The sequence below is a fragment of the Ostrinia furnacalis genome, unplaced genomic scaffold (assembly GCF_004193835.3).
Source record: "Ostrinia furnacalis isolate ACB-3 unplaced genomic scaffold, ASM419383v2 OfSCF6303, whole genome shotgun sequence".
Classification (NCBI taxonomy): domain Eukaryota; kingdom Metazoa; phylum Arthropoda; class Insecta; order Lepidoptera; family Crambidae; genus Ostrinia; species Ostrinia furnacalis.
In genome coordinates, this window is record NW_021136542.1 from 170693 (window position 1) to 181552 (window position 10860).

The window sequence follows — 10860 nt, forward strand, 5'->3', positions numbered from 1 at the left end:
GCTTATTTATTCAATTCCAGTTACAATGATTTCAGTTAGTGGTAAAGAACAGAATGTCTCTGACACTGCCGCGAGAGGGCAGCTCTAGAGGAGTGAGCGCGACAGCGCCTGCGCTGCCCACGCGCCGGCGAGATGCACTCTCCCCTTGGATGTAGAGGGTCACCTGAGAGGAACGAAAGTGGAAAAGATAAAGAAACTGTTTGCTTAAATAAGCGATGAAAATAGATAAAAGCACGCCGTAACCTAACGAATGGGAATAGAAAAGGGTGACCAATGAACGTACTAAACTGAAACTGATATCGCACAAAAGGGGGTGGACATCATAATGTTGAGCGACCGAGAAAAACAATCTCCTTGAGCAAAAAGCACGAATTCAACAAAAAAAAAGCAAATGTATTCGGGAAATTGCAACGAAAAGGGGTCTTCTTTTCTTGTACAATAAGTAGTTGATGCACTAAATGGTTTCGTAATGTGAATTGAAAAGGAACTCTAGGATAGAACTATCAAAGTCCATACTTGCGGGGGAGGTCCATGCCTGCTCGGCTCGCTAGACAGCGGCACAGACCGAGGCTCCCTCGCAGAATCTTTTCTTCTTCTCTTACTGGTAGACCTTCGGCTCTCTGACCGTTTTCGGCCAGTCGTCGTGGTGGAGGATTCTATCAAAAAACTATCGTTAGGCGACATACTTATCCATAGTACCTAAATTAGGTAGAGGCGTGCTCCTGAACTGGAAACTAAATCACTTGATGATGGATGATGATGATGAGACAACATATCCCATTCCAAGTTTTTAACTCATCAAAATAACAAATGAACATCGATGGTATGAGAAAACAAACTGCTCAGGAGTCAGGAGGCAGTATAAACCTGAAGACCCTGCAGTAATAAAACTAAAATAATAATAAAGGTTTACCTTCTTCGTTCTCTTGCGACTGAGGTGCCGGCAACGGCTGTGGTGGTAGCGCGGACCGTGCAATGGCCGACTTGCGGCTTTCGATCAGTCGCATCAGACATTCCAGGGCTGTTTGCTTGTTCTGTCATTGGAAAAGGAGTTAAGAAGACGATAAATATTGAAGACGAAGGTCTGTATTTGCCATTCTAAATCGTCGCAGTTTCAAATTAAGGGGTCTTTGAGACCAAGCGACATTAATAAAATTGATAAAACACCCACTGCGCATATGGATAGTGAACTTTTATTCAAAGTATGAAGTCAAACTTTTCTATCGTAGAGGCGAGACCACGACTAAAATTATCTGTATAGATGACCCACGCTGAACTGTCCCACCAAACTCAATGACAGGGAGGCGCTACCATCGTTCAACTATACCTATGGCTTCCAACATGGCAAAAATCGGCACCAGCGATCCGGTATTGACAGTGGCGCCCCGCTGTCAATGTCATGGATAGGACAGTTCAGTATTTTGGAACTACTTATTAGTAGATAATTTACTGCTCAGTATGAGAATAGAACATGCTATAGAAGGAAAACTAACCCTGATTTCGTCCAGCAGTGGTTCGAAGACGTTAGGATCCGTTGAGTCTTTGAGCGCCTCCCAGCTCTTGAACAACTTGCGATCTGAAAGACGCACTGTACTCTCTAGCTCACGCACTTCTGCAAAAACCAGAGCCTTTGTCATCTTTTACCAAAACATTGGAACAGTCTCTTTGGAAGGTTTAAAAAACAGAATAAACAGTAGGTTAACTGCGCACCTGGCAGGCGTGAAGTCACATCGACGCTCTCGGTATGTAGATGTACGAATCGAACGCGAGGAAGTGGGCAGATTCAAAGAAAGGGACAAAAATGTAACTAAGAGCGTGTGTTACATTGAAAGGAAATAAGCCTTATACACACGGACTTACCTAGCTGTGAAAAAATACCTTCGACATAGACGTCAATGGGTCAATCAGGTAAATAAGGGAGTGAGTGACGAAACAGGAACGGCGACAAAACGATTTAAAAATCACTATGTCATAACTTCAGCAGAAGTTCATATCTTCAGCTTATTAATCTCACTCACCAGTTTCCCTAAGATTAGCAAGATGCGCCACCAGGTGTTTCTTCAGAGCGCGCACTGCACGCCGCTGAGCGCGCGTGCGCGTGACCACGTCTCGTGCGTTGCGGGCCTCCGCTGCTAGTGCTGCCACCTCGCGTGCTTCTTGCTCCAGTCGTCGCTCTAGTTCACTGGAAGATAGGCTGCTTCAGTAATATTACCTACCTAGTCACTTCAAGAATGATATCATCGTCCATTTCCACTGCTGAACATAGGCGTCCCACAATATTCCTAGATTGATCGGTTGGCAGAACTGACGGCCTATGAGCCAGCAAGGTTCTGGAATAGAGGGCACGTACCGACAAGCGCAGCGCGAGATGTCGAGAACGACCATTTAAAGGTTGCAGGAAGGCGCTGATAACACATCACAAAATTAAGCTTTAAATATTTCAAGTGGAAATAAACACGCCTACTTACCTTGGGTACTCTCCAGTCATTTTGGAGTATGACTGGATATTCCGTATCACTTCTACCAAATGGTGCAATTGTTCGCAAAACTCTGGCAGCTGTTCTGGCGTCAGATATTGTCCGCCGTACCTGCAATTTTAGCCTCAAGAGTAGGTAATTGTAAGGGCGCTTCAAATTAGACGCGCAAGGAAGCGCTGCAGTGGCAGCATTGTGGCGAGCTTGCTGCGCCACTCAGTTTTCATACAATTTTAGATGCGCAGTTGCAGCGCCACTATGGACTACCAAAGTGACAGTGTGACAAAGACGTGCGGCTGTTGCGCTTCTAGATATTGTATGAAAACTAGTAGTGGCGCGGCAAGCGCGGCACAGTTGCGTCACTGCAGCGCTTCCTTATGCGTTTAATTTGAAGACGCCCTAATGGGTTTCCTCGTTAGTGGATGTCCAGCTACAGGCCAAAGTATCTACCAACATTACCAACCTCAAGTCAATGTTAGCGGCGAACTGGTCGTGGTCGATGGGTCCCTGGGTGCCGCTGGCAGTGTGCGCGGACGCGTCCATGTCCTCGTCGTCGTTAGTGGTGCTGCCACATCCAGTGCTTTCACTGTGAATATTGAAGGTAAATTGGCCAACACTCAACAGTTGGCATAGGAGATGGAATTATTACACCTCTACTTTAGTATTGAGCATAATGCAGAGCATACGCTGGGGGAAAGAGTGCCTTCAGGGTAACACTAAATTCGGCGCTAGCAAGTTTTCCAGACGGTCCCTTGCTGGCTGCGTCTTATTGCCGTAGTTTCCTGAAAGCTAAGTGCTAGCAATAACCAGTAGAGCTAGATCTATCCTCATGCAGGTCCTCAGCTCAAGTGTCTGTGAGATCAATGCAGCAATGGAGAAAGACGCTTCTGTAGTCTGCAAACGTCAAAAAAGCGCCGCCGCATGACTCTTTAGAGCCTTCACTGCGCAAAGTTGACGAAACGAAGGCGTTCTCTTAGGTTTTACTGCAAAGCTGCTACTCTCTGGTCTTTGCAAAGTAGACTATCCCTCAACAAGTAACATCATAGCACTTACACAGTAGAAGTAAAGGAGAAGTTCTTATCAAGCGCCGAGTAGCGGTGCTCGCCGCGCAGTTTCCCAAGCAAGCGGCCGAGCAGCCGCGACTGCCGCCCCCCGCCCTCCATGCCGCGCGGGCGCTGTGGTAACAGCCCGAATGTGCTTGGGTTGCTGGAATGTCTGGTTTATGTCAGTATGCATAAGGTTGAGATTTGTATAAAATTAGAGGTGTCAATAAAGGTGAGAATCGTTTAGGGTTACAGGGGGCACAGTGACACACGGGGTACAGTAAAACAAGTTTAATATTTCTACCTCTTTTTATCAATTTATTTTTACTGGCCTCACTGCTTTATTAAGCGTTCGCACTGCCATCATGGTGCAGTTGTCTTTCCTCAATTTGAAAGCTGCCTGTTGAATTATTGCAAAAAAACTGATTTTTGAAAGTAATTCGTATCTTTTTTCATGAAAAAGTTTTCGATTTTATTAGTACACTGTTTACCAAAGGTATGTATGGCTATTTTTTTAATAATTCTTGCATATTTCTTGTAATATTGACATCAGACGAAGGCCGGTGTTTATAACCTAAAGAATGTTATATGTTTTTGTGTTATTGAAGGGGGTCATGGGGTACAGTGAAACGGGGCACAGTAAAACATGTTTCAGTGTAAGATAAGTTTTTGTTTTTTGTTTTTAGAAAACACCACAATGGTTCGTAACCGGAAAAGAAAAACGGATATAGGGCTTCCTAATGAAGCAGATATGAAAGAAGCAGTAGCCTTAGTTGAAGGAGGTAAAACTTAGAGAAGCAGAAAATCTGTAAAATGTTAATTTTAGCACATTGTATAGGTATTTCAAGAAAAAAAAAAGAAAACCGAGAAGAAGAGGGACAGGTCGTGCGATATACGCCCAACTACAAAGTGCGAAGAGTGTTTACGGACTGTGCCCCAATCTGTTTCATAGTACCCCTACCCTAGTTTTATTGTACCCCAGATCTGGGGCACAGTACAACAAAAAATTGATCTCGAAAAAGTGCCAATAATTTAAGATTACTTATAGAAACATGTAGTTTGATAATGTTGATTATTAAAGGGATAGCTAATGTACATTTTCTTGAAAAGAGTTTATTAAAATAATGAGATATTTTGTTTCTATGAACAAAAAACGTTTTTTTGTTTCATTGTGCCCCACCTTACCCTAATGTTGCGAATAGTCCTCCATGCCGCGCGGGCGCTGTGCTGACAGCGCGAATGTGCTTGGGTTGCTGGAATTTCTGGTTTATGTCAGTATGCATATGGTTGAGATTTGTATAAAATTAGAGGTGTCAATAAAGGTGAGAATCATTTTAATGTTGCGAATAGTCTTCCATGCCACGCGGTGTGCTGACAGCCCGAATGTGCTTGGGTTGCTGGAATGTCTGGTTTATGTCGGTATGCATAAAGGTGAGATTGAGATTTATATAAAATTCGAGGAGTCAATAAAGGTGAGAATCATTTAATGTTGCGCGGGCGCTGTCCTAACACCACGAATGTGCTTGGGTTTTGGAAGTTCTGGTTTATGTCAGTACACTCAAGGGTAAAAATTGTAGAAATGAGAGGTGTCAATAGATGTGATAATCGTAGTTAATGTGATTAGGTTATCCATCGAAGAAGTCGGTTAAAAAGGGTGGAACTTTGGATTTTACACAATGTTCTGAAAAGGAAGCAAGTTCATAATAAGTAAATCTTCTACGTGCGTGAGCCAACAAGAGGGCATGCAAAAGTACACACTACAGCATGAAACCACAGATATGGATTAGAGTAGATGCAGCAAGTTGATCGTCAAAGCGTGCCATTCCGATATGTCCAAATGGAAATACATGGTCGAGTGATGTTCATGTAATCCGATTACAACAATCGGTTACGATGATTTTACGAGGACAGTAGTACGAACACGGTAGAAAGAAGAAATTATTTACGGATTGAGAATTTAATTAACAGCACAAGTAACAAATAATTAATTAGAATAAAGTAGCAGTAGAAGAAGTATAAAGTAGCATTGTTTTTAATACATATCCTGCGATGTACTCTAAAAGTTAAAACCATGGTCCGTGAATGTGGTGCACTCATACCGATCACAAGGAACCGTACTTACTTTTATAACAATAAGACACACAAAACCAAAAGTGGTTTAAAAAGTGGCACGCTCGGCTTCATACAAATTTCATGCTGCATCTATCTATAAGTATCTGTGCATGAAACAAATCGACGCTCTGGTCGGGGAGGTGCGAATGAGTCACATTCCAGCGGGGTGAGCAGTTAACTCGATTGGGTTGTAGTTGCATGCATCACGCAATGCAAATAGTCTGAATTACTGTTGGGAACAAATTATTAAGCTCTCGTCTTCTGGAGCCGCAACCAAACTAAAATATTCTTAGACACCATTACAGTTTTTGTTGTGGTGTGCATTAAAGAGTTCTTTTATTATTACAGCTTCACATAACTATTCTATCATAAATACAACAAACTGTTCTCTTCGTTTAAGAAAGTAAGAAAGATTAATTTATTGTTTAATACTTACATGTGACGGATAATATGAAAGTTGAATATTCGGTAGATGTTGGCGATGTTTTGATGATTTATAGCACATAAAATCCCATGAAATGACTAGATGTCCATTGTATTATTGCTTTTTGCTGGTTTGTGAATCGGGAAACATGTTTGCTGACTACTCCATTTTGTCTGTTTGACGTTTATATATTTTTTACAAAATGACAGCTTACCAGAGACAAAAACTAGGGCTATCTAAGAAGATTTCATGATTCCGAATCTATTTTGATAAAGTTATGAATATCCTATCAATAAAAAAATTGAATAAAGCTCTACACAATTAAGAAACTTATTATAAATTGAATAAAACACTAAAATGATATTAATCATAATGTATTGTAATGTAATTCATATAAAAATACAGTTATTAGTATACATAATCGCATCATTGCCGGCGAAGGCATACAAAATGTTATTATTTTATAATAAAACACTAACTGCAAAATATTCAAATGCTAATCGAGACAAACATTAAGTACATTCGAACAGGCACAATCATGTCAGTCTGTGTTAAAATAGAATACAAAAGCTTATAGTCTTATATTTTCAGACTTGGAAAGCTCTAGAAATTTCTAGAAGAGCATAGACACACTTATGTAGGAATAGACAACATTGTACAATGTAAAACATACGATTTGTGAATAATTTACAAGAATTTAAGACTTATTAATAAATTTTAAAAACCAATTGTGACAATACATTAGTCTAATAGAGAGTTTTGGCTAGCGAGTCGCTTTTGACACAAGCTAATCGTTAAAACGTTAAAATAATAATAATCTCCTAATCAAGTAAAATAATACCTAGCCCGCGTTACGTTTACAGTAAATAAATTGCCTTCTGCGAGGATAAAGTACGCTGACTATAAGAACGCTAAGAGAACTGGCGTGGGACCAGTAAGTCCAACGTTAAACAAATAAAGCTTCTAGCATTCAACAACAAATACAAAGGCACGACGAATATTACAACCTAACAACTGGTCCCAGCTAGAATCTTAACTAAGCGGCTATGGCCACACCACTTTGTTTTTGGATACTAAGAATCTTCAAAAATTGACTTACAGTCTTTTGGAACTTTCGCTTTACAGATAACATCCGCCATTTTGTGTGAAACGTCACATTGACAGTGACAGATGGTAAAATTTGGTAATTTTAGTAACCAAAAATCTTTTGATTGTTCTTCATCATTGAGCAATTTGACACATATGGCTCGTGTTCTGACGTAGGCGAATGTGAAACAATGCGTGCATGAGTCTCCATAAAAATAAAACAATCGTATTGTATGTTTTTAAGGAGCCTCATATCTCAACAAACAGTAGAGAGAAGCATAAAAGTAATTTGGTAATTTGTCATCTTTTCATTTAACAGCTCTAATCAGGGTTCGAGGATATATATCAAGGGATATATATCAAGATATATATCGGATATATATCCGATATATATCAAGCCGGTTTTGATGATATATATCAACTTTTAAAATTTGTTACTGTATTTGTACTTTTTGACATAAGATTTTTATTTTTTTAGTTGATTTTGCCGTATTTAAAAGAATATTTTATGTTTTTGCTTTATTTGTCTGATTTTAAGGTTTAAAAACATTAAAAACATGTGTATTAACACATATGCAATAGTATTCATGAATAATACAATAAAATAATACTATGGCTTTCATACAAAATTGATATATATCAAAGTTGATATATATCGGATATATATCATAAATATCCGATATTTTGATATTTATAATAAATATCGGATATTTTCGAACCCTGGCTCTAATAGATCAGTACAGATGACATAAGAATACGTCAAAAGGCATGGTCCAATACGGGTCAAATATTCATCAGAATTAACAATCAAGGCGCTAGTTGCCTGATTCTATAAGCAGTCAAGAAAGCGACATCCTAGCACCCTAACAAGCAATGGGCCGTTCGCCTAACACCTGCTGCGTCCAGGATTACCAGAGCCCTGAAGAGAAGCCGCCTGGAGGCACGCGCACGCGTTTCGGGGGTTCTGCCTTGGCTGGTTCTGGCTGAGCGCTCTCCTGCTTAGGGCTGTCAGGTTTAGCAGGGCTCTCAGGCTTGACTGGGCTTTCTGCCTTCGGTTCAGGCTGGGAAGCCTCTTGAGGCTCGCTGGCCTGGCCATTCTGAGCGTCACCGTTCGCGGCCCTAGCTAGTTCCTCTTGAGCTGGAATTGGAAAAGGATTTATTATTTATAGTATACCAGCTGGGTTAGTTTTGATTAAATGGCAATGCCAGATTTTGTATGGAAGGTGGCGTCTTTTTTTTTTCGCGCGGCCATCGACCTTACTTTATTTTTTGATTACAAAATAGTGTAATAAACCAAACTTATTATTGCGTGTATACCTCTAAACTCAGTCTGAACTGAGCTACGAGCATTAGAAGTTTGATGATTTTCATACTAGATTTGCTTTTTGCGCGCAAGTTTTGTAAGAAATTGCAACAAAATATTGCGCAATTTTTTTATTGCGCTGATTCTGCTGCATACTGATGTCTGGAGCCTTTAATGGATGGTATTGTTTGTTTACACATACAATGTCACTATTTTGTTGCAATTTCTTACAAAACTTGCGCGCAAAAANCTTTATTTTTTGATTACAAAATAGTGTAATAAACCAAACCTATTATTGCATGTATACCTCTAAACTCAGTCTGAACTGAGTTACGAGCATTAGAAGTTTGATGATTTTCATACTAGATTTGCTTTTTGCGCGCAAGTTTTGTAAGAAATTGCAACAAAATATTGCGCAATTTTTTTATTGCGCTGATTCTGCTGCATACTGATGTCTGGAGCCTTTAATGGATGGTATTGTTTGTTTACACATACAATGTCACTATTTTGTTGCAATTTCTTACAAAACTTGCGCGCAAAAAGCAAATCTAAATATATAAAAGAAGAAACTGACTGACTGACTGACAGATCAACGCACAGCCTAAACGGCTAAACGTAGGCACTTGAAATTTGGAAGGGACGTAGCTTAGGTACCGTAGAGGTGCACTAAGAAAGGAATTTCCGAAATTCCCACGGGAACGGAAATTAGCGGGAAAAACGGGATTCACGCGTACGAAGTCGCGGGCGGCCGCTAGTCTAGTATGAAAATCATCAAACTTCTAATGCTCGTAACTCACTTCAGACTGAGTTTAGAGGTATACATGTAATAGTAAGTTTGGTTTATTACACTATTTTGTAATCAAAAAACAAGGTTTGGTCGATGGCCGCGCGAAAAAAAAAGACGCCAATTTCCGGCATTGTCTTTTTCAGAGACTATAGTGAATGTATTGAAGCGCGTACTGTCATGGGTCGCGCAACCTGTCATTGGCCTATGATCGCGCCGGCGATGGCGTTCTGCACGCATTAGTGTGGTTGAAGCATAAGGGCTTTTGCATCGGAATACGGAACACCGAAAAAAGTACGAAACTTGCAAGCACGAACGAACTAAAATCGATATTCAGTTGAAGTTGAGTCATGTGGCTTTCTGTCAGTGTCAATGAACCGTCGACTCAATAATATTATTCACTTTTCTTATCAGATAATTTGGCCTAAGGTCAAGCCTAAATCGTTCAATTGCCAGCCAATCAGACTATAATAATATAATTTGCAGCAAAATCAAACCTATTAGAACTACATAAGCTTGCTATTATCTTATTAACCAAGCTAGGAATCACAGCACAAACAAGATACTGATGTGTCCCATCTAGTATACAACCATTAAGATGACTTCAACCACTGACTTCAAAACTTTCACCTCTACTCCAAGATGTAGAATTAATCATCATTAAAGCTGTATAATTCATGGTTTCTAACGTCTTATTCTGGCTTATGGCTGAGTTGCATCATTATTTTATCTTTAATAAACGTTAAAAATCTGTCAAACTCCATACAAAAAACACCGGTCATTGACATAGTTAGTGTAGTTAGGTGATGCAACTCGGCTTAAAACTCATAAAGGCACTGGATGCAGGCCGCTACCAACCGGGCGATGTGAAAATAATTGGCGGAGGCCTATGTTCAGCAGTGGACGTCCTGTGGCTGAAACGATGATTCTAGACCTTAATGTCCAGTTGTTAAGGTTCAAATACCCACCGGCAGCAGCGGCAGCGACCACCGAAGGGGCGGGGCGGCGACCGCGCGGAGGCTCGGGCTCCCCGCCGAAGATGTCGGTGTGACCACCGCCAGGGGGGCGGAGCACCCTGCTGGACAGCCTCGTGTTGTCTGTGAGACCAACGTTGAACGATGTGGAAGTCATTTTGATCTGGAATCGGAAATTTTGGTTAGATAAACGATACGTTCACATCCATTAGATTTAGCGAGATAGTTTTATGATACCAAGGAACTCTTGGACTTTAAATAGGTTGCAAACAATTGTTTAAGTACACTAAATGGGCAGTACGTGCAACTTATAACGCAGATACTATGCACGCATATACGCAGGCCTTGCATGCAAAATATATTCCAAATATTAAGATCGCTTGACCGCAATAAGAGCTACGTCACGATGTTACAAATTGACCGGCAGAGAACATGCTTCTAGAACCCTACGTCTTCCCAAAAATGCTTTTCTAGAAACGGGAACATGCCACAAGCGATCCTACATCGCATAGTCCCAAAAGGACTGCGGGATGCGTCAGTTTTCGCAAACATACGTCAGTGTAATAGGGGCCTAAAGCGAAAGAAGCAAAACAACAGCCGGTGTAACGCGTCGACTCAAGGGAGCCTCACAAAACCTGCTGTCGCGTCGACAGCTAGTAT

The 10860-nt window shown here is 40.7% G+C and overlaps 2 protein-coding genes across 4 annotated transcripts; both read right to left on the reverse strand.

The window, feature by feature from the left end:
- LOC114362258 (uncharacterized) lies at positions 1–6242 on the reverse strand. 2 transcript variants are annotated; one of them, XM_028317567.1, is made up of 9 exons: positions 6066–6242; positions 3528–3680; positions 2938–3060; positions 2469–2588; positions 2019–2182; positions 1494–1612; positions 914–1034; positions 517–656; positions 1–163 (listed from the first exon to the last, which is right to left on the reverse strand). In XM_028317567.1, the coding sequence occupies exons 2-9, from the start codon at positions 3635–3637 to the stop codon at positions 32–34; spliced, it is 1029 nt and encodes a 342-aa protein (XP_028173368.1). In that variant the 5' UTR covers positions 3638–3680; positions 6066–6242; the 3' UTR covers positions 1–31. The 2 variants fall into 2 exon arrangements, with proteins under 2 accessions (XP_028173368.1, XP_028173369.1); XM_028317568.1 differs by having other exon boundaries at positions 3528–3689.
- A 210-nt stretch (positions 6243–6452) lies between these two features.
- Positions 6453–10609, reverse strand: LOC114362251 (jupiter microtubule associated homolog 1). 2 transcript variants are annotated; one of them, XM_028317559.1, is made up of 3 exons: positions 10195–10609; positions 7871–8277; positions 6453–7465 (listed from the first exon to the last, which is right to left on the reverse strand). In XM_028317559.1, the coding sequence occupies exons 1-2, from the start codon at positions 10355–10357 to the stop codon at positions 8048–8050; spliced, it is 393 nt and encodes a 130-aa protein (XP_028173360.1). In that variant the 5' UTR covers positions 10358–10609; the 3' UTR covers positions 6453–7465; positions 7871–8047. The 2 variants fall into 2 exon arrangements, with proteins under 2 accessions (XP_028173360.1, XP_028173359.1); XM_028317558.1 differs by having other exon boundaries at positions 6453–7457; positions 7863–8277.
- Between the last annotated feature and the right edge of the window lie 251 nt (positions 10610–10860).